At 30.0% G+C, this 21786-nt stretch overlaps 9 protein-coding genes across 14 annotated transcripts; 5 read left to right on the top strand and 4 right to left on the bottom strand.

Moving 5' to 3' along the window:
* Positions 1-497: 497 nt before the first annotated feature.
* LOC114877273 (protein C19orf12 homolog) lies at positions 498-1068 on the top strand. The gene is made up of 2 exons (XM_029189628.2): positions 498-665; positions 734-1068. The coding sequence occupies exons 1-2, from the start codon at positions 509-511 to the stop codon at positions 991-993; spliced, it is 417 nt and encodes a 138-aa protein (XP_029045461.2). The 5' UTR covers positions 498-508; the 3' UTR covers positions 994-1068.
* A 701-nt stretch (positions 1069-1769) lies between these two features.
* Positions 1770-3316, top strand: LOC114877269 (ribosome biogenesis protein NSA2 homolog). 3 transcript variants are annotated; one of them, XM_029189621.2, is made up of 3 exons: positions 1822-1842; positions 2141-2303; positions 2425-3316. In XM_029189621.2, exon 3 carries the CDS (start codon positions 2459-2461, stop codon positions 3236-3238), a length of 780 nt encoding a protein of 259 aa, XP_029045454.1. In that variant the 5' UTR covers positions 1822-1842; positions 2141-2303; positions 2425-2458; the 3' UTR covers positions 3239-3316. The 3 variants fall into 3 exon arrangements, with proteins under 3 accessions (XP_029045455.1, XP_029045454.1, XP_029045453.1); XM_029189620.2 differs by having other exon boundaries at positions 1823-1842; positions 2394-3316; XM_029189622.2 differs by lacking the exon at positions 2141-2303 and having other exon boundaries at positions 1770-1842.
* On the top strand, positions 1777-4112 carry LOC114877272 (ubiquitin-40S ribosomal protein S27a). Its single transcript, XM_029189627.1, has 4 exons — positions 1777-1842; positions 3435-3553; positions 3623-3840; positions 3919-4112. Exons 2-4 carry the CDS (start codon positions 3451-3453, stop codon positions 4066-4068), a joined length of 471 nt encoding a protein of 156 aa, XP_029045460.1. The 5' UTR covers positions 1777-1842; positions 3435-3450; the 3' UTR covers positions 4069-4112.
* A 98-nt stretch (positions 4113-4210) lies between these two features.
* On the bottom strand, positions 4211-9176 carry LOC114877257 (protein Aster-B-like). The gene is given in 16 exon segments (XM_029189595.2): positions 4211-4836; positions 4916-5036; positions 5200-5353; positions 5443-5673; positions 5742-5934; positions 6040-6161; positions 6232-6390; positions 6538-6691; positions 6758-6910; positions 7037-7117; positions 7119-7136; positions 7138-7173; positions 7175-7320; positions 7913-8114; positions 8181-8469; positions 8590-9176. Coding segments are annotated over 16 exon segments (2232 nt in total). The 5' UTR covers positions 8631-9176; the 3' UTR covers positions 4211-4704.
* Positions 9177-9363: 187 nt separating this feature from the next.
* On the top strand, positions 9364-11849 carry LOC114877262 (cystathionine beta-synthase). Its single transcript, XM_029189601.2, is given in 16 exon segments — positions 9364-9801; positions 9882-9991; positions 10049-10404; positions 10469-10478; positions 10481-10585; positions 10588-10673; positions 10676-10713; positions 10784-10970; positions 10973-10997; positions 11000-11055; positions 11133-11246; positions 11248-11325; positions 11328-11367; positions 11370-11470; positions 11472-11511; positions 11514-11849. Coding segments are annotated over 16 exon segments (1509 nt in total). The 5' UTR covers positions 9364-9715; the 3' UTR covers positions 11591-11849.
* LOC114877270 (trafficking protein particle complex subunit 6b) lies at positions 11525-12404 on the bottom strand. Its single transcript, XM_046287579.1, is given in 6 exon segments — positions 11525-11945; positions 11947-12009; positions 12011-12123; positions 12126-12219; positions 12221-12297; positions 12386-12404. Coding segments are annotated over 6 exon segments (417 nt in total). The 3' UTR covers positions 11525-11894.
* Positions 12405-13037: 633 nt separating this feature from the next.
* On the bottom strand, positions 13038-15671 carry LOC114877259 (signal recognition particle subunit SRP68). The gene is given in 7 exon segments (XM_029189599.2): positions 13038-13984; positions 13986-14003; positions 14005-14130; positions 14132-14497; positions 14558-14895; positions 15233-15451; positions 15513-15671. Coding segments are annotated over 6 exon segments (1728 nt in total). The 5' UTR covers positions 15327-15451; positions 15513-15671; the 3' UTR covers positions 13038-13198.
* A 394-nt stretch (positions 15672-16065) lies between these two features.
* LOC114877274 (nuclear envelope phosphatase-regulatory subunit 1) lies at positions 16066-18154 on the top strand. Of its 3 annotated transcripts, none has more exons than XM_046287438.1 (4): positions 16066-16226; positions 16469-16540; positions 16704-16838; positions 16902-18154. In XM_046287438.1, the coding sequence occupies exons 1-4, from the start codon at positions 16208-16210 to the stop codon at positions 17057-17059; spliced, it is 384 nt and encodes a 127-aa protein (XP_046143394.1). In that variant the 5' UTR covers positions 16066-16207; the 3' UTR covers positions 17060-18154. The 3 variants fall into 3 exon arrangements, with proteins under 3 accessions (XP_046143394.1, XP_029045462.1, XP_029045463.1); XM_029189629.2 differs by having other exon boundaries at positions 16067-16336; XM_029189630.2 differs by lacking the exon at positions 16066-16226 and having other exon boundaries at positions 16469-16560.
* LOC114877266 (regulation of nuclear pre-mRNA domain-containing protein 1B) lies at positions 17867-21544 on the bottom strand. Of its 2 annotated transcripts, XM_029189613.2 has the most exons (6): positions 21403-21544; positions 20964-21201; positions 20044-20348; positions 19833-19967; positions 19104-19379; positions 17867-19019 (listed from the first exon to the last, which is right to left on the bottom strand). In XM_029189613.2, exons 2-6 carry the CDS (start codon positions 21112-21114, stop codon positions 18870-18872), a joined length of 1017 nt encoding a protein of 338 aa, XP_029045446.1. In that variant the 5' UTR covers positions 21115-21201; positions 21403-21544; the 3' UTR covers positions 17867-18869. The 2 variants fall into 2 exon arrangements, with proteins under 2 accessions (XP_029045446.1, XP_029045447.1); XM_029189614.2 differs by lacking the exon at positions 21403-21544 and having other exon boundaries at positions 20948-21029.
* Positions 21545-21786: the final 242 nt, after the last annotated feature.

The following is a 21786-nucleotide window of genomic DNA, read 5'->3' as shown; positions in this document are numbered from 1 at the left end:
GGGTAATCCCAGAGGAAAAACATGATGATTTTAACAATGATTGGTAGTATGCATGCATGTATGGTCAAAGGACAATCCGGGCGTCAGACGACATACGAGCAAAATGAATTGTCAAACTTGATTATTGCGTTATAAGAAATAAGTTTATCGTTTTTAAGCTATATAAATACATATGTAATAGAAATTTAACATAAACTGTATCGTGTTAAGTGTCATACGCAATAGAAAATGAAAATATTTTGTATATACAGTTGGATCAGTGGTTATAACTATTAACTGGTTATTTATTTCCCTTCGAATTTACATGGTCGAATCAGTTGTGAAGAGTGTCTTTTCTCTGTAAATACCCTTAGAAACTGTTGTATTGGACTGCATTTTAGCAGGACCAGCAGGACTCAATCCAAAATTAAAGGGAATATACATATAAATAGGGTTGCTAATAAGAGATTAGTCTAAGATTTTACAGTCAATTGTTTAAGTTATATATTGTTCATATAATTCAGCAACTATGATGTCAACAAACTCTGTGATTGAAGAAATTTCAAAACTTCAGTCTGTTAAACGTATGCGGGCTTCTGTTAATACCTCAATAAGATATGGAACTATGGTTGGAGCGATAACAATTACATCTGGTATTCTTGGTGGACCAGTAGGATTTGCAGTTGGTAATTATTAAATAATTCAATTTAATATTTAATTTATTCTCTTTGTCATGTCTTGCACAAATTTTTAGGTGGTATGATCAGCAGTTGTGCATTAGGTTTTATGTCACAAGGAAAGTTAAAATCGGTTCCTCATATTCTTCTTTATGAAACCACTTCAGAACAAAGGGAGAAACTGGCAAAGTTAATAATGCAACTTGTAAAATCAAAACCCACAACAATTCGTGACTTTATATATGATATAGGAAATGATACACAATTACAACAAACAATAATCCAAGTATTAACAGCATTTTTATTTGCTGAGCTTGGTGTAAAAGTTCAGGTATGAAAAAAGAATATAAACAAATATGTAGACACATTTGTTATTAATTTTGTAATATAAAAATTCATTGATTGCTTTTTCACAAGAAAATTTTAAATATATTAAAAAATTGTTATGATGTTTTGTTTTTTAACTAATTTATACCATTTTCTTGAAATTTATATTGCATTCAATAAAATTAGCTATGTGATAAATGAAACAGTACGAATTGATTTTAATAAAGTACATCTAATAATTGTATGAAATATCTTTCTCTACATAATATATAATGTAAAAATAATAAAATATAGTATTTGTACACATTTGTAATCCTATTGTTTTATTAATCTTATATCACTGAAGCTGAATATGAATGTAAAATTACAATAAATACTATTCTATACCATTTACATAAGTGTATCTTTTCCTTACTCCAATTTTTTCTCATTTTATATTTTGATTTTCAATTATGAATTTAACAATAATAAATTGCTTAATCATAAACTATTTATTCTTCAATTACTCGCTACTTTCTTTTTTAAACCATGACCAGTGACTACTATCTATAGTCACTGCCATGACGTAAGAATTGTCAAATGTTCGGTGATATTGATGCGAAGAATTAATATAAAGCCGTGTTTCTATATGTTCAAATATATTGAAGATTTATGATTATTAGCATAAATATGTAAAGGTTTTATTTTCAGTTGAATAAAATTAAATACTCTTTAATTATGGATAATGTAGATTATAAAATTATTTAGTATATTTATAAATGAATTAAATTTGTATAACACCAGATGGCGTTAATTATTTCTCCAATTCAGAGTATCCTCACTATCAATTTCTTTCCTTATGTGCATGGCGTAGTTGAAGGTAAGTTTTGCAATAAATCTTGAAAATTATTGAAAAATAAGAATTGTTTAAGCGTTCCATTTATATTGTTTGTATTTACAATTTTTATAAATGCATTCAAAAGAGTCAGTGCATTTATAGTTGTTCTATCTTACTTACTTTCAAAGTACATTCCGATTGAACACATGGCACGTTGCAATAAATGTGATTGATACACCTTATAATTAATAAAAACCAATTTAATGTATCAATATTTTTATGTATAATGAAACTGTGTATTAAATATTACAAATTTTTAAAAAGGTAATATTTTTAATAGAAGCAAAGTGAACAATATTGATTGTATTGTTACCATTTATTTGAATTTCACAATGCTGTGAAATATGCAAGCAGAAGTTTAGTTTACATTTACACGTGCACAATTCGTGAACAATTTAATGTATTTAAATGTAAAACAGCAAGTTATAGGTATATATATATAGGTAGGTATAATTATATATACTATGTATTGGTATGGTAAATTTGTAGTAACATATATAAAATGTATTAGAATTGAAACTTTTCATTTTCAGAATTTTCAAACCAAAGTAATTTATTTTATAGATAATTTGCAACTGAAGGTGTAACAACAATCATCATGCCACAAAACGAATACATTGAAAGACACCGTAAACTGTATGGAAGACGGTTGGATTATGAAGAAAGGAAAAGAAAAAGAGAGGCTCGTGAGCCTCACAAACGAGCAGAGCGCGCTCGTACTTTGCGTGGTATCAAAGCAAAGATCTTTAACAAAGAGAGACGAAATGAAAAGATACAAATGAAAAAGAAAATTAAGTCTCACATGGAAAAGAAAGTAAAAGAAAAGTCGAACGATGTACCTAACGGAGCGTTACCTGTATATCTATTGGATCGTGACGTTAAGAAGGATGCAAAAGTTTTATCCAATATGATAAAACAAAAACGAAAAGAAAAAGTTGGCAAATGGGATGTACCGATACCAAAAGTTAAAACGCAATCAGAATCAGAAGTATTCAAAATAATGAGAACCGGAAAGTCTAGACGTAAATCTTGGAAACGAATGGTAACAAAAGTAACGTTTGTCGGTGAAAACTTCACAAGAAAACCACCAAAGTTTGAAAGGTTTATTAGACCTATGGCATTGCGTTTTAAAAAGGCGCACGTAACTCACCCTGAATTAAAGGCCACCTTCTGTTTACCAATTATTGGAGTTAAAAAGAATCCAAGCTCATCAATGTATACGAGTTTAGGTGTTATTACTAAAGGAACAATCATTGAAGTAAATATTTCGGAATTAGGTCTTGTAACACAGTCTGGAAAAGTAGTTTGGGGAAAATATGCTCAAGTTACAAACAACCCTGAAAATGATGGTTGCATTAATGCTGTATTACTTGTATAAATGATCATTATTGTATGATTAATTTACATGTTTACAAGAAGCGTCTGTAATAAAAAAGAAAATAAGCTTGAATACAAATTGCTGTTTTAGTTATTTCCTTAAATTCTTCGTGAAAATTTTATAAATTATAAGACAGTTTTTTTTATTATAAATATTTAAGATTGTAAAAAATATGGGAACTGTTTATTTTTTACAGTTACCTCGATTTCACCATGCAGATATTTGTGAAGACTCTTACTGGGAAGACCATCACCCTCGAGGTTGAGGCATCGGACACTATCGAAAATGTGAAAGCAAAAATTCAAGATAAAGAAGGTAATAATATAATAAAATATTAGTTGTTTTATGGAAAGTTTGTAAATAACATTTTCATTTACATTTTAGGCATTCCACCTGATCAACAAAGATTAATTTTTGCTGGCAAACAATTGGAAGATGGTAGAACTCTGTCAGATTACAACATTCAAAAAGAATCTACGTTGCATTTGGTGTTACGTTTAAGAGGAGGAGCTAAGAAACGTAAGAAGAAGAATTACTCGACTCCGAAAAAAATTAAACACAAGAAGAAGAAGGTTAAGCTTGCTGTACTCAAATTTTATAAAGTATGTAAATATTTTTTAATATGTAAGTAGGATAAAGTTATAGATTATTTTCTTACATAAAAATTGGGAATTGTACAGGTGGATGAAAATGGAAAAATTCATCGATTGAGAAGAGAATGCCCAATGGAACAGTGTGGTGCAGGAGTTTTTATGGCTGCAATGGAAGACCGACATTACTGTGGTAAATGTGGTTACACGCTTGTATTTAACAAGCCAGAAGACAAATAAAATGTAAAATGTATGATTACTTAATTACAAAAATTTCATAAATATATAGGTATTATTTGTTTTTATATACCCTAACATCGGTTCATAATTACAAAAAATTCAATTTATACTTTTAACTGCCCAATGAAGTAAAATAAAGGGCTGTTGTTCTAAAAATTATTTATTTTTCTGCTTTACATTGTGCTAATATACATCTTCTATCCACACACATAAACATTATAAATATAAATATTATGTATATTATTAATATTCATACTTATATATATTTGGGTGTGTGTATTTATATACAAAGAATATATTAAAAATGTAACTTAATTTAACTTAACATTTTATACGAAAAACTTTTATATATATATAATATTCTACAAATACTCAAACAATATAAATGAATAAATTTAAATCACATTTTCTGTAGATCATAAATAATTTACATGCGTATTGTTGCGCATTTGAAGTAATCAGCAATCATCATCACAGCGTACTTGTTTACCTAATTACGTTATATGCAAGTACAACAATTATATATAACATTGGTGTCATTAAGTACACTTAAGTTGTATTAATAATGATTTTCAATAATATTTCCTGTTAATACTCACGTTATTTTTAACCAAGATATTTTACATATTTTTCATTTTACATTTCCGAATGACTTCGCTGCTCTGTATGCGAATTAAAACTCTTGAGACTTGGTTTCAACACTGAAAACATTTTTTCCGTTGCAGTCGGGTGAATACTCATTTGTAATTCCGTTAATGATTCTTCTGTCTTTAAGTACAATGAAAGAATTTGATTAATTCATACGATTAAATACAACATAATATAAATATTAAACTAAATGTTTTACTTGTCTAAGTAACTGTGCAGCAGTATGAAGTACTCTTTGCCATTTTCTCATCTCTACATTATGCAAGCTTTCTTGTTGTTGTAACAAATGAATCCAATCTTCTTCAGTCTTTGGAGTATTCCTGACAAATCAAACAATTTGTAACAAGTTATAAATATATATTATATTACACGTTAAATATGTGTATAGCATCGAGCGAAGTAAACTTCGAAGACCGCCTACCGGTCTTTCCGGAGAGGACCGGAAACCTGGGAATCCAGATTTGCGGTATGTCTAATACGTACTTTAGTACATGTAAGTCCATAATTGTATAGGCTGCAGCTTCTTCTAAACCCCATAGTTTATAGTATAGAAGACCATTGATCACCATTAAGCATAATACCGCAATTAGAAGCATCGAACTAATTATCATGTTAGAATCACCTCGAGCACCGGAAACTAGATATAAAAAATATATAAATTATTGATATTCTTATATCGATGTAAAGTACATGTTATAGCGGAATGTTGTACCATTCATTTCATACCAGTATTATCATTAATATGTGGCAAATTCAGAGAGCTCTGTAAGCTGGGAGACGTAAGATCAGCAGAATGAGTTTGTAAAACGATCCCGGGACCTGTAGCACGACGTCTTCTCCTTGCTTTCCTTTTTACTCCTCCAGTTCCGCTATTTTCTTCACATTCTATAGTTAATGCTTTTATCAAACTCGTAAAATATTCTTCTAATCCAGCCCAGCAGTTTTTCTCAATAACACCTGTGTTTTATTATTTAAAGTATTTAATTATTTTTTTTTATCATTAATTGTATTTCATGTATATTTACCTTTCACAAAACCCCATACACTTTTTTTGTACTTTATTTGAGCGTAAACTGAGATACTCGTTTCATTTTCAGTAATGCTGTTCATACAGTAATGAACGAATACAGAAAAAGAGTCTGCGTATGGAATTCCAGCGTTTACACTTTCTACGTCGATACTATACAAATGACCTGGCCTGCTACATGGTAACATTATCTAAAAATATATTAAACAATTCTTTGGACAGTTGATAAATTACATTAGAATAAAGATATACTAAATAAATATTGATACATATTTAATGAACTTAAAAAGAATTACCTGAGTTTCTGAAATATGACAACTCCTTGGTCCAATAGCTTGAGAAAGTGCCATTGTAAATGACAATGTTCTAACTTTCTGACCGGTTTGCTCATTTTGCGTCCATGCTGACTGTACTAAATCTTAATAACAGAAATATTGGGTAATATAATATTTCAATAATAATTACCTATCTTATGTACTGTATCTTACCGGTACTTTTGCGAGCAGTTTGAAAATCTAAGAAAAACTTTGAATTTGTAAACAGCAAAGTGAATAATTGATCGATATGAATAGGAAATATAGCCTTGCTTATTTGACGACCTTCGTGCAGTGAAGTACATACTATATTACTTCGAACGCTTGATTTCACTGTAAACATAATATTAGAGACAATTAAATACAAAGTCAGAATGTTTCATTTGTTAAGCATTCAACTGTGTCAGCTTTCGAAAATTGTACATATAATAACTCTTCAATTCCTTAAATGGTGTCATCAATATAGATTTTATTACATACATGCATGTTTTTCGGCTTCACTTTCTGTTGTATCGCTTAGATCAGTTGCGTCAAGAATAGGGTTTGATCGAGGTAGATGATGAACTTCGGGTTTCGATTCAATAATTGCATCCATTGTTCCAGTCATCGAATGATCCATATTACTATGTTCTACCTTTAATTTAAAATATACAAAATAAAATTGTTTTCTTCTTCTTCACATAATCACATATTAAATTACCTCTGAAAATGATTCAATAGACAATCTTGTAGACAACTTTTCATCGTCAACTGGAGGTAACGGTGGAACATAGTCTTCGTCGTCCGATGTTAAACCCAATTCATCTCCGTAACAAGAGTGTACAAGTTGCCACATTTCAGCTGCATTCATTGGCTAAAACATTAAACATTACAAATACAAATTTTAATAACAGCATGGTAAAATAAACTGTAAACGGTGTTTGCTAGTGGTAAAGTTAATACTTGGTGATGTTAGAGACATTTTATACGGTTCTCGTACCTTGCCGATACAGAGCATTTTGCAGACACGAAATAACATAACATATGTTTTATCTCTTGCTCCGAACGATGTGAAAAAAAAACTTATCAGTGGCAGTGCAATATTAAAATTGCGTTAGGAATAACGAGTGCAGTTTTTTTCTTTGGTAATAGATGTAACATCCTTCCAACGTAGACATACTAAAGTTTCCCAACTGAAGATATTTGCGTAAAAGCATACATAATTTTGAGAAACATAAAGCCTACCATGAACTAATATTTCACGTTGTAGTGCACACGAATAGTCTGAAAAGCATGTATTTTGTTATATTAATGATATATTTATAATTTAATTCATACCATTAAAATTACAAAAAAATTATTTTATTAAATAAATATTTCATTGAATTCTAACGAGTACCAAAATATGCGATTATTGGACCCAGAAAATGATTAATTACCCTTCTCTCAGCGGTCTCCGGGTTTACTAAGATCTAACTTATAAACTACTTATCAGTCGTACATAGATGTTTGTGTCGTTTCGGTAGCTTACATTGCGCACGACATTTCTTCTATAACCCATTTTCTTATAGTCATCTTGTTTACATTATTGAAAAAAATAGCGATAAAGTGAAATGTGTGCGTCTGAGAAGTATGTTTAGAATTTAGTAGATGAGTAAAAAAAAATATGTTTGTAACTGTTAGCAATATTTAATATTATCTATTTTCAATCATTAGGAATAAATATTATTTATTCACTCTTCTCCCTTCTTTTATTTAATATAATTCTGAATAAGGAAAGAATTTGTAATACAAAATTCAATAATCTAAAAGCATATAAGACCAAATATACCCAGAGTCCGCCTAGTTTCATGTTACGCGACCGTTAATTACTTACCAACAACTAATCTTTCATCATCTGGTACATCTTTAAAAATTCGTTTAAAATCTTCAGATCGAGATTTATAGGTAGGATATAGAACATTATACCAAGATGATTTCTTTTTACTTCGTTCGCTTCCACGCGTTTCTTTCTTCCCTTCGTGCGAACTTTTCACAGCTTGAGAGGAGTCCGATGACTTGTTTGCTAAATCCTGTTGCTACATTATGAATATTTGAAAAACTAAACATAAATTTTAAGAGGAAATAAAATGATAAAATCTTACATGTAAATCATCCGTTTTGTTCACATTATTATGTTCTTTGGTAGATGAATCGTAATTAGTCTTAGAATGATCTCGTTTAGATCGTACTTTTGGGCTAAGACGTGGAGACAAATTTGGACTTGAAACTGGACTACCTCGATCTCCTGTTCCTCCAGTGATTGTTTCCTGAACATTATCTGATACACCATTTCCCACATTTGGTGCTGAATTTTGATTTTCTAATCCAGTGGAACTGACGGTGTTCATGACTTCACGGCTAGATATTAGCAAATCTTCCACTGATTTATTCCTGTTACAAGCAATATTGAATATCATTAAAAATAATTATACATTAAAGCATCTGTTTTAGAAGATAAATAAATAAGAAAATAAAGGTATTTTGACAAAATAATATTTTAATTTTACGTACATAGTTGGATATTTTTGAATAGATTCCACTTCAAAGTACATAATAATTTGATAGTACAAATTGTTAACTTTGATAGATCTGTGAATATGTCACAGCTTTATAATATACACTTGATTAGACTGTATTTAAAGATAGTATTAGAACGTTCAATGACAGTTATCATTAATAAAATACACTATTTTTATTGTAAATACATTTTGAAAACACACTATATATACGATACTCGAAAAATGTGTAATCGTTGCGGTAGTGACAATCCATTTCAAGAAAAAATTTTGACAATCATAGATCACACGACAGTTGGTACAGTTTAGATATAATTAAACTGCTATCATGTTTTCGTGTAATCATTAGATCCTCACTTCCTTATCAAAATTTTTATCAATGCAAAGCCACTGTTCAAAACGAAACAAAAAACAGTGACGATCTCAAAAATTTTCCACCATATTGAATTATTCTATCCTTGTCTATCCCTGACACAAAATGGAACATAAAGTTTTTCAAAAATTATTACTAATTCAGCTTTTTTAAACAATAAGTCAACATTAGTTATTTAAAAATAAGCAAATGTCATTTTAATCCTTCATTGTAAATCCTTATGAATGCAATTCCATCGGTTTTTTATTATCGTAATACAGATAAAACAATACAATTGTATTATAGTTATAAAAATAAAACTTTTCATAAGAAATTTCTTCTGTAATGTATATATTTGTTCAATTATTTATGAATTATTAATCTTAAACTAGTTTCTATTTATATACTTAGGTAAAATTTTCAATGTAATATTCGCGCAATGATTCTCATGAACAGTATTAATTTGTTGATTTGTATAGTTGTATCTTGCATTTTACAGATTGCATTCCGCAGGTGTGAATTATATATCAATTGAAAAAGAAGATATAAAAAGTTATAAGGATATATGATTCAAAACTGCTACTTATTATTTGTGGCCTTAGCGTATCGTATTGCCACTTTTATAATGCTTGATAGTTATCTGTAAGGTTACACGAAACTGACACGCTTCCATTAAAATAAAAAAAGAAAACCCGGTTTTGTAATACTTGACTCATTTATCAAGATTGAAAATTACTTCCATCAGTTTAAGAGTTATAAGTGAAATTTAATGATGGAATTTAAACGCCCTGATCTACCAAGTCGTTGCACATGGAAACCAAATGCAACAAATTCACCACATACATGTAGAATGGAGTGAGTTGATAAAAGAAAATATTCATTAATTAAACAAATTTAAAACTAACAAAGAACTCATATTATGATTATTATTTCAGGAAACCTGATCGTAGCAAGATACTCCCTGATATTTTAACTACTATCGGACAAACACCACTTATAAAATTAAACAACATTCCTAAATCTTATGGGATTAAATGTGAAATATGTTAGTATAATAAATACATTACTTGTAAGATTGTAATAATACATATGTTAATTTCAGATGTAAAATGTGATTCTTTAATCCTGGTGGGGTCTGTGAAAGATAGAATTGCATACAGAATGATTCAAGATGCGGAGGAAAAGGAGTCTTATAAAAACCAGGCTATACTATTATTGAAACCCACAAGCGGTAATACGGGAATTGGTTTAGCTATGGCTTGTGCGGATTAAAGGATATAGATGGATCAATTGTTATGCCAGAAAAAAATGTCAAATGAAAAAGCTTCTACTTTAATCGCGCTTGGTGCTGAAATTGTTCGAACGCCGACTGAAGCAAGTTGGAATAGTCCAGAAGCACATATCAGTGTTGCGCAAAAAATACAAAGCGAAACACCGAACAGTATTGTTCTGGATCAAGTAATATTTATATAAGTATGAATATTAAGTATTTTATTGTATTCTTATCACATTATGTTTCTAGTACACTAACCCTGGAATCCATTGGCTCATTACGAGCAAACCGCGACTGAAATCTGGGAACAATGCGAAGGGAAGATAGATTATTTGATAGCCGGTGCAGGTACAGGTGGTACTATTAGTGTATTGGACGAAAATTGAAAGAATTATCGCCGGATATAAAATATTGCTGTGGATCCTAAAGGAAGTTTTTAGATCCATCCGCTGAGTCGAGAATGAAATTGGCTTTTATGAAGTGGAAGGAATTGGGTAGATAATGTTTTTCTATTGTATTTAACGTACAATTTAGATTGAAAAATATTAATTAATATCTTTTCAGATATGATTTCGTACCTACAGTGTTAGATCGTAATGTAATTGATAAATGGATACAGACTGAAGATGCTGAATCATTCAATGCCGCCAGAATGCTTATACGTCAGGAAGGTTTATTGTGCGGCGGTAGTAGCGGTACTGTACTCGTAGCTGCTCTTAAACTAGCTAAAGACATTCCCGAAGGAAAAACGTAATCGTTCTTATTTTGCCTGATGGAATACGAATTATTTGACTAAATTTGTGTCTGATCATTGGATGGAAGTTAGAGGATTCTTGGTAAATTATTTTATTTTGTTGTATGTAGAACGTAAATATTACACATTTGACTAATACATTGTTATAATAAATTATAGGAACCTAAATGTAACAATGAGATGAACAATTGGTGGTGGAATATGCAAGTTTCAAATTTATCATTTGATAAATCACTATTGTTAAAGGAAAATACGATAACGTGTCACGAAGCATATTCATATTTTTGAAGATAGAAAATCTCAGCCATTAGTCATTAGCAATGACAATGTACATGTAAAAGGATGTTATTCTACTTGAATAAACTCATGTCGAATTTAATATCTGGTACAGTAAACAACACGATTTTGTAGAAAAGACTATGATTAAACAATATGTGAAAGTTACAACCTTCAACACTATTGGTTTATTATCGCGTATTCTTGAAGAAGAATCACACCGCGATTATTTTAGATGACGAACGCGATGATGCTTTTGTGGGATTGTAAACCAATTTCACATTTTGAATTTTATTACCAAAAATAACGATAAATTAACATTGAATAATTCAACCAATTAAATCGTTAAAATACAAAATACAATGTTATTCGCATTTCCATTTTTTATTATCTTCATTAATAAGAAAAATAATTTTATGCGAGAACTTGTATGTTAAACACAGATTCAGTGGTATTCTACATTTAGGCTGATTATGTTAACATAAAAGTACAAATACATAATTAAGGGATTGCTACAGTATAAGTAATACTTATGTACAATTATATGAAGCTTATACTGAATTATACAAATTATAATATACGAATAAATGCATTATTATTTTGTTGTATAATTTTTTATGATTAAATATATCAGGTTTATTAACATTAAATTCGATTGTACTGTACATGAAATTTACAACTTGGTAATGTAGAAATTTTCCGCATTAACAGTACTAATAATTCCAAGATTTGCTAAACTTCCTCTTAGAAGTCCACAAGTTGAATGCTAATAACCGTGGGACTTTCTTGAAGATATGTTTATTATTACTAGTACCTATTTTTTCTAATAATCTAACTGAGTTGTCTTGTAATACATATACACCGTGATGATTGTTCTTAAATTATCGATTTGTTTATTGATAAAGACTAGACCAAAATCTGTACAGATAAATTTGATCATATCCAATTCATCTTTAAATCGATTCCATTCCGCTTGTCAATCGTTCAATGATTCTGTAGCCAACACTGAATCCCATCCATTCAAGTCGAGACAGTCTTCTTCCCCTTCCTTGGACATTTCAAATATTACAACAAGCACTAATTTTAAACAAAGTTTATTATAATTTATGAATAGTTACCTTATTTTTACAAGTTACTTAGAGCATAGTTAACCATTTCTGTATGTAAATATTCAAACAGACACTTCATCAGCTTTCTCCAGAATTATGAGAACTGTTTTTTTGCGGTCAAGTATTTGTTGTCTCATTTTGGTTTTAGTAAAATTACGAATTTACACCTTTGACACACAAGTAATAAATAAATCACTAGGTTAACTATCAAGAAAAAGACAATTAGTGTACAATTTGTTCATCTTTTAAATGATATAATACTAATTTTAATCTTTCTGCATTGTCACAAAATTTGATACAATAAAAAGTAAATTTTTTCAAATATATTTTGATAAGATAATCTATTTTTTCTTAACAAAATCCACTGGTATGCATGTGTATGTTTATAACCTTTATAACCAATTAACCCTTTGATTACAATTGATATAGACTTACCTTAACCTAAGTTGATTTTCTATTATTATTTAAAAATTGTTACGTGAAAATATTCTTAATTACAGAAGAAAAAAATATTGCATTATTCTTTCAACAAGAGACCATAGCTGTCATACGAGTACGGACGAATTTTCGTTCATTCTGCGCATGTTAGAGCATTGACCATGCGCATTCAACTTGTTTCTTTTTGAATTCAAATTTATTTTCAAAATTGTAGAGGTGAAAATAAACGAAACATCAAACATATATTAATAATATGTTTTTTATTTCTGTTATTCATATTGCTGTTGTTATAAGTGAAAACTTGATTCTCACCGAAGTGATTGAATACCGGTAAAAATACATTATCGCACTGGGTGCGGTAATATTTGAAGTCAAATGTATTATAGTTACAATGTCCTCGTTTTATTTATTTCCCCAACCCCAAAGACCTTTAACAAATCCTGTAAGACCAGCTTGACCAGTTTTCTTAGCTTGATCACCGAGTTTTTCGCTCAAATCTGGAAATTCGACCATATTGAAAGCTAAATCGAAAAACAGTGGTTTGCAAGGAATAGGCTGCATAGATGGTGGTAATTTAAAAACGTTAGGTTGCTTGGTAAGAAGTGCAGAATCCTCTCTGTACTCGTGTAGACGTTCATACAGAGGTTTCTTCGATTTTGTATATTTATTTACTCCAGATTCCTCTTCTTGTCCTTCCTCTAAAACGCTGTGCGCATGTGCCGCATACTTAGCACCTTCTATAGAAGCCTCCAATTTCTCTAGAGTATTTCTCAATGATTTTGGAAGTGCTTTACCATATTCTAACGCATCTTTTACATGTCGTGCAGATCTTTGATACAAAGCCATCGCTTCTCGCCATCGATGAAGATTCGCCAAAGATTGCGCCATGTAGTAACATCTAAAGGCTCTGTAACCTCTGGTCTTAGCTTCCTGTTCACGCAGAAATTCCTCGTCCTCTTGTAACTGTGATATTTCTACAAGATTGTGAAGAGTCGCTTCGTACAATCGTACGATATCTTGTGGTTTTGCTTTTGCAGATTCTTCAGCTACTTTTATCAAAGCCAAATTTCTCTCTAAAGTACGGGATAATCTGATATATTGTAAGTAAGTAATTAAATGCTGTGATGGTGATAGTTTATCGTTATCTTTGCTCTTCAATTCATTCTTGAAGTGATCTCGTACAGCTGAAAATCGCATCTTTACAGTCCTATCAAGTGCGCTTCCAGCAGATCATCTTAGTTTGATTCGTTAGCTGCTTTCTCCAACGTTTGATTTAATCTAGAATCGGCAATTAAAAGACCCGCCGCTCTTGATGGGACTACACCGCACGATTTTTCCACGCCATGTTTACTTCCTCGCGCTTGTTTGCTTCTCTCGTGTTTGTGCTATAAGCGAATCTAAACTAGCTAGTAACTCTCCACTCAGTTGACCTCTCATTTGCATCAGATCGTCTATGGCAGTGGTATCTCCAATATTATAGGCACAGTATCTAAGGCTAGGATTGAGTTCCTCAACACGCGCGTTGTACATTACTTGTTCGGATTCCGGTAGCGCGGAAGCCAGCTTTCCATACACTACCTGAGCCTTTTTCAAATTCTCCATAGCTTTCTTCCATAGTTGTAATTCAAAGTGTAGGGAACCGTGTATCCAAGCTGTGTAAGCTTGAGCTTCTAGCTTTGTTCTTGCATCGCAATTGATATTCTGTAATAATTGTTAATAATGAAAGCTCAATATTGGTTGGTATATCAAGATTTGGCTTACCTCTATTAACTCTTGTAACTGTAAAGAATATGTAGCAGCTTTTCTCAACCTGGATATCAAATGAAACTTTTTTCTTGGTTCTGTGTTAGATTCCTGACGTAGTTGCATGGCATAACTCCAAGCTCTCTCTGCCATCATCAAAGGAACTTGTAGAAATTTATCATCAGTAACCATTATAGATGTTATGTCTTTCCTCTTGAAATGCCGTCTGTCTCCTTGTGGAACTTTTAATACTTTCCTTAGGCGTCTGAGCCTTCTGGAGCAGTAACCACGATACCGTTGGTAATCACCATGTCTTAACCCATGTTGTTGTTGAGCTTCTTTTATTATTTTTAAAACTATATAACTATTAAGTGTTCATACAATTTATACAGGTGTCTCAGATATTAAAATAAGATCGTCAATTAATCATGTACAACAATATTCCATCAATATGGCAATAAATATTAATGTTTGTATAAACATAAATTAAAATATTACCGCAGTTTTTAAAGAAAATTTTCTACAATAGTTTAATGACAAGTAGATTTACGTAAACAAATGTTCTCGCTATACTTTTAGGCAGGAAAAAATGTATTTGATTTTAAAAAGCATCATGATAGAAACAGGTTAGAAAATGACATATGGCATTGACAGAACTCTGTCTGTGTTTGATAAACTTTTTAAAAAGGATACTTTCCAAGGAGTATGTCTTTTGTTCCTTCGATACCGCGTCATCGTTTACTTGATTTTCTTTTAATGATTCGTAACTTTTCTCCTCGATAACCATTGTACCTCAACCACGTATCCAATTTTCATCAAATTTTCTGCTATGTCCTCCTCAATTACAAAATAATATGATGGCGCGATTCACGTTCCAGCAAGTAGACGTATGGCGGCTACTTCAAATATATCCTAAAAATAACAGAATACTTACATGAAATTATAAAGTAAGTTTAGAAAATACATCGTTTACCATTTATCTTTGCCCTATATTTATTAACTCTTTCCTAATGTATTCCTTTGTTGTAATTAGAAGTCACAAAATAACCCTTAAGTACCCATACATACTGTTTGTATTTTTCTATTTGATAATAATAAATTAAAATGAACGGAGTACATTTATTAAACATCATACTACATCATACCAGCAGTGCAAGTTAATAGAACTTCCTAATGTGTATAATATTTTTAAAAACTAATGGTCAGTAAACTAATTAGAAATTGGACCACTGCGCCATCTATTAAAAGACGCCGGAAACTATTCAACATCTTGGCGACCGATACCGACTGTTGAAGTTGGCAAGTAGTTTCCGCTGTTTTCAAATAGATGGCGCAGAGATCGAATTTGGAACCACTTTTGCGGGCGATTTAATTTTGCAATTAAATTATTAATTAACGTTTTAATTTTTAAACCGGATGCAACTAAAACTTGGTTATCAATAAATTACGTGTTTACACATTCATTTCACAAGTTAATAAATCAAGTCTGCCAAAAACTGGAAGTATGTTAATTACCTTATGTCAAATGTCAACTCATCTGTTTTAGATTGATAGCGCTCCCGAAATATTTATAGTATTCTATGTAATTGTTGTATTTAAATAAATTTATAAACAAGCTACACATATCTTATAATTCATTGCTTTAACGATAATAATTTATTGTTATGTATGTACATATGTAGAGTATGTAAGTATGTAAAAACATACCGGGATTGTTTGTTTTGCAATTTGCAGGGCATTTATATTACGTATATGTGCATAAATAAAAAATGTCTTTAGATCAAACAGTTTGTGAAGGTAAAAAGAAGAATCTATTAATTGAAAATATCTATTAATTGATGTAGCGAAAGATATAGTTATATACTGATGATGTATACGGCAATAAGAGTGAATAATTTTAAGGTTATCTCTTCTTTTCATTGTTTCCAGACCTGAAAGCTTTCGAAAGACGTCTTACTGAAGTTATTGCGAGTTTGCAACCAGCTACTCTGCGATGGAGAAGTACGTTTTTATATTTATCTGTACGTGTTATGTTTCAATTTTGTGCATTCAAAAAATTATATTCTAAAATAATAACATATTTTCTATCGTTTATTTACTTAAATTTCTTACTGTATTAATTTAAAAATAATTTTAGGATTATGATACTTAATATTATTTACAGTGCTACTGGGTTTTATCTCTGTTTGTACTGCTGTGGGTGCATGGCATTGGTTGACAGATCCAAATACACCTGCTGTATCATTCACACAGAGCTTATGTAATCATCCGTTTTTTGCAATTGCTAGTATTATTTTAGGTAAGTATAATTAGTACACAGCTTTTATTAATGTACAGAAAGAATATTATCATCTTATTTTAGTGATATTATTTATGATGGGAGTTCATAGACGTGTTATAGCACCAAGTATCATAACTCAAAGAGCTAGAAGTGTTCTTGGTGACTTTAATATGAGTTGTGATGATACTGGAAAGCTTATTCTTAAACCAACAAGACCACCACATCCACACGAAACTTAAAAAAAGACAATCTTAAATTTATGTTACCTTTTTAAATGACTGTACAAGATGTCCACAAAGAATGTATGTATGAAACCCACTTTCAGTGTTAGTATACTATTCAAAATATTTCGTTTTCTTTGTACTTAGAATAAAAAATGAATAATCATGTTAAAATATGTAAACTTTCAATTATTTGATATTATTTAAAGTGTTAATATTACATTGAAAGTGGAATGCCAGTACTGAAACTTTCTAAATTGCATTATGTTTAGTTATGAAAATATTTTAAAGAAGTGCTAAATATTCGTTGTTTTTATTTATTGTATATATTGTGATAGAAATAGCTATAAAACAATGACAAATATTTGTCCCTCAATCAAAGAAATGTACAATACAGCTCTTGCCAAATATACTTGCCAAGAGTTAGCACAAGTTCAAATTTTTGTACAATATAATTTGATTAGTTTAAATCGTACGTGGAAAAAAAACAATTACAAATATAAGCGTTTCATTAAATTCTTCCAATCTTATAAATATATGCAATATAATAGTATATATAAGTAATGTAAAATAAATTTGTTAAAATACTTTCAGCAGATACAATTCATTGTGACAAGCTTTAATTTAAATTTTTGTCACACTCGTACCGTTCTATTCTTTACTTTTTATTGTATGAAAACAATTAAGAGTTTAAAACAATCATATTATTTTATGTACAAATAATTAAATAAAAAAAGTAACAAATAATACAAATTTATTTTTCTAAATGATAATCAAAAAGTTTAATGAATATTATACCTTTTACATGTTAAATAAAAGATACTATTATAACGATCAAAACATTTATTCGTATTAATATTTTGCATATTATTACAATTTCGCCAATGCACAATCACGCTATTTACTTCGTACCATATTACATATACAATATTATTTATTTACGCACGTCAGTATTTGTTCAAAATCAACTGTAACGTTATATTTTAAGACATGTTTCTCAGTCCAAGAATTATATTACCTACAATATATATATATACAAGGGATGATTACCAAATGTTGTAAGTGCAACATTCTAAGCACTGCTTGCAAATAAAGATCGGATAACTAAACATTTTTAGTATATGAGATATATTTTTTTTCCTTCTACTGGAATTCTTCATAACAATTAAGTTAAAGTAATTCAATATTTGAAATTATTATATACTTATTAGAATGTATTATACGTTTTACTTTTTTTATAATAAACTCTGTGAGTAACGTATTCAAAAATTATTTGTCGATTAAATACATTTGTTTATTAGTATAAAATGAGATTGTAAGAAATTGTACAATGTTTTAAGTTCCTTATGCATTGTGCATATGACAAAACAGGAACATTATTACTTTTAAACAAAAATTTCTATAAATTTTCGTTTTGAAGTCCAATCATAAAACAGAATTTACATATGTTCTTTATTAACTTTCACTTGGAGAAACAAAAAACATACTCAAATAAGTAATTTTCAACAAAAATACAACACTGAAAATTACTGGCACAACAGTTTCAAGAATTTTGAATTGTATATAATTACTTGGTTCATTTGTATCTTCGTGTTATTAAAGTGTTGTGTAAAATGATTTTACAATATTATCACTTATCAGTACTTTTTCCTTTCATAATTTGTAATTACATGCGAGGAGTTTAATCAATATTTAATATATTAAATATTGAAAAGTAGAAAGTTATTATATATTTCATCACAAACACCAAGCTAACATAGCATGGTTGTATTCATTTATGCGTGGAACTCAAAAATAATTCAATGATCGTGCTCTTTAAACTCACGTGCTAGTGCATAGAAAATAAATCACCAGCTGAAGGAAGAGGTGCTAAACCACCCGTGACATCGGGTAACTGTGTTAAATCAGGCAAATTGGAAATATGTGACTTTACTTCAGATCGGACTGCACACACTTTTTTAAGCTTCTCCTTATAATCCTGCAACATATCAGTATATCCATATTCAGTAAAAGTTGTATGTTTAATAAGTGCAGAGTAAAAAAGAGTAAAAAATAGTCATACTTCTAAAGTTGATTGTGCCTGTTGAAGTAATTGCCTTTGTGCCAAAGTATAATCTCTAAGCATAGTTAATAATCTTCTTCTATCTTCCATTTCTGCTTGCAACCGTCCATTGTAGTCTGCTAACAGTGCAGCAGCTTCATTTACTGCAACACTCAATTGATCTGCAGCTGCTCGATCAGCTAGGTTTGCAAGAAGCGAAACTTCAGAAACTTCCGGTGGTAAAGATGCGATACGTTCTCTAACGCCAGCATCCGAGGATGCTGTATTTTCCAAATCCTGAAATAAAGAAGGCGTTTTAGTGCTTGCCTTCGATATTTTTATGTACAGATATCTTATACTTTTCATATACGATATTTAAGTAAAACTTGTGTAAAAGAAAAAAAAACTTCGTCGTATAAAAACATTAATTCGCTTAAATAAAATTATAAACTAACTACTTATTATGTACATGTACAAAAAATTAATGTAATAATTTTCCTGTTTTGATAGTAGACAACGAATATAAAAATTTAGAGTAAAATCGGAAATAATATATCGTAAAACACATTAAGAGTAAAACAAATCATCGTAAATAGAATAAAATTACTGTTGGGGATGGATATATCAAACTGTATAAATATGCCTGCCAATATGCCTTATGGATTCAACATATATTTTTCTATATATAAGATAGTTTATTGCTAACGATACATATTCCGAATTTTTGATGGTTTTATAAATGGTATTAACCATTAAGGCTTTGATGAGTTCCTCTGTTTCTGGTGGATCTCCAGCAGGAGTACGAGGACTTAAAGTTACATGTAGCTCTTTGGTTCCATCCACTTCAATTTCAGTCTCTGACTTTTTCCTCTCCTTTTTCTCCTTCTACAATATAAGATAAATATATTAATCAATTACAAATATTATATTCGGTGCTATTTAAAATTAATATCTTTATTACCTTTACTTTCTCTATGTCATTTTTAAGTTTCTTTTTTGGAGGTGGTGTTGCTGAATCTTTTGATGTATCTGTAAAAGCAGCTTTAAATTCTGAAATTTGTGCCTTATCATAAACTCCTCTTTCTTCCCAAATCTGAAGAAGCCTATTTAATCTTTCTCTTGTCTTTTCATCAAATCCTTTCATATGTTCAAAAGCTTTTGGTAACACTGTTTCAAATTCTTTTCCAAATTCAGGCCCTTTCTTTTTACTGTTTTGAATAACATCATTTGCCAGATACATGAACATTAGTTTACGATTATCCTTTACTGCAAAAATATATAACTTAATATACTCTAAACAATTTCAGAACACATTGATTTGTATTTGATCTATGTTGAAAAAAAAAGCGTTTAACAATCAATTAAATATAATTGACTACATTGTATTGATTATAAGCCAATATAAACAATATATTTACATAGGTATGTTTAATTATCATTATTATTGTCACTATTGTTATTACTACTATTTGGATGATTTTATAAGAAATAAATTATAAAAATTAATGAAGATTTTAAAAAAGTCGATGAATAAAACTATAAACAATAAATTTGTTTTACAATTATAGGTGAAAACATATTACTGAATTAGCTTTGTGTCAAATATAATATTGTGTAAAATGCAATTTTGGCTACAACAGATAATTACTAGCAATTTAATTGCAATTTTGTAGTTGACAAGTTGTTAAAAGAAATATGTCTACAATTACGTAGGGAAGATCCAATACAGAAGTTAACCTAGAAATTTCGACAAAAATTACTTCGTCTTTGTTACGTCTGGATGTCTTTCAAAATAAATTTGCGGCGACATAATATTCGAAATGCAGAGTTTCGAAGATAAAACATATGAATAAAGATATACTTACGAAAATTGTCACGTACCTTTACACATCTCTTTAAACCAGACTTTCACGATGGTCGGATGATGTTTTCTGTGATGAATTAACCAAAGAGAAAGTGTTTGAATACTTTGTTGAGAAGGATTTAAGTCCATTAATCTTTTCACAAGTGCACTTTCTGTAAAGCCTGTCATTTTCCAATTATAACGTTTCGTCAGCAAAAAATATAGGGAACAGTTCGTATCCCAACTCACGAGCCGCACAAGTGTACGACTCAACAGCTGAAATACAAACATGAACGGCATATAAAACACGCAACTCTACCGCATATTGTCTATATAATTTGTGGCGTATTTATAATTACTAAAATATTATTTCAACACATCTTGATACTGTATGATATATTATTTATAATTCAACATAATTTATTATCGCAATTTAATTTAATCAATTAATTTATTTAAACTTTTTACAAACTTTACCTCACTCAATTAATACGCTATGGCATCTCGAAACTCTGTAACTTTTTATAACATGAATTATACCGATCATGAAACTAAAATAAATGAAATATATGATCAATGTTATTAAATATTTTTAAATTATAAAGAAAATAAGTGATGTAACTGGAACAATCCATAAAAAACAGAACTGTCAGCGCCATCCAATGGATAGCAGAGAAACTAAGAAAAACAGAAAACTGCGTCGTTTTCATCAAGCTCCGTAAGATGGTGATCTGGTACCGTCGGTAAATCAATCTAGCAGTATAAGTATAGATAAGTGTAGAACATTAATTTATCCACCGCATCGACATCGGTGTCCATTGTAACTGCTTATAACGACAAGATATGTCTTGCAATTACCCC

The sequence above is a fragment of the Osmia bicornis genome, chromosome 10 (genome assembly GCF_907164935.1).
Source record: "Osmia bicornis bicornis chromosome 10, iOsmBic2.1, whole genome shotgun sequence".
NCBI classification, from domain to species: domain Eukaryota; kingdom Metazoa; phylum Arthropoda; class Insecta; order Hymenoptera; family Megachilidae; genus Osmia; species Osmia bicornis.
The sequence above is the reverse complement of the archived record's forward strand: the minus strand, read 5'-3'. Positions and strand labels throughout refer to the sequence as shown.

Bases quoted from the DNA above. Each gene is read 5' to 3' on its own strand.
- LOC114877273 (XM_029189628.2), top strand. From the start codon at position 509: ATGATGTCAACAAACTCTGTGATTGAAGAAATTTCAAAACTTCAGTCT. The intron at 666-733 runs GTAATTATTAAA...ACAAATTTTTAG, and splicing joins ACCAGTAGGATTTGCAGTTG to GTGGTATGATCAGCAGTTGT.
- LOC114877269 (XM_029189622.2), top strand. From the start codon at position 2,459: ATGCCACAAAACGAATACATTGAAAGACACCGTAAACTGTATGGAAGA.
- LOC114877272 (XM_029189627.1), top strand. From the start codon at position 3,451: ATGCAGATATTTGTGAAGACTCTTACTGGGAAGACCATCACCCTCGAG. The intron at 3,554-3,622 runs GTAATAATATAA...TTTACATTTTAG, and splicing joins AAAAATTCAAGATAAAGAAG to GCATTCCACCTGATCAACAA. The intron at 3,841-3,918 runs GTATGTAAATAT...GGAATTGTACAG, and splicing joins CTGTACTCAAATTTTATAAA to GTGGATGAAAATGGAAAAAT.
- LOC114877274 (XM_029189629.2), top strand. From the start codon at position 16,309: ATGTCTTTAGATCAAACAGTTTGTGAAG. The intron at 16,541-16,703 runs GTACGTTTTTAT...TATTATTTACAG, and splicing joins AGCTACTCTGCGATGGAGAA to TGCTACTGGGTTTTATCTCT. The intron at 16,839-16,901 runs GTAAGTATAATT...ATCTTATTTTAG, and splicing joins AATTGCTAGTATTATTTTAG to TGATATTATTTATGATGGGA.
- LOC114877266 (XM_029189613.2), bottom strand. From the start codon at position 21,114: ATGACAGGCTTTACAGAAAGTGCACTTGTGAAAAGATTAATGGACTTA. The intron at 20,349-20,963 runs GTACGTGACAAT...ATATTTTTGCAG, and splicing joins GTTTAAAGAGATGTGTAAAG to TAAAGGATAATCGTAAACTA. The intron at 19,968-20,043 runs GTAATAAAGATA...CTTATATTGTAG, and splicing joins ATGACATAGAGAAAGTAAAG to AAGGAGAAAAAGGAGAGGAA.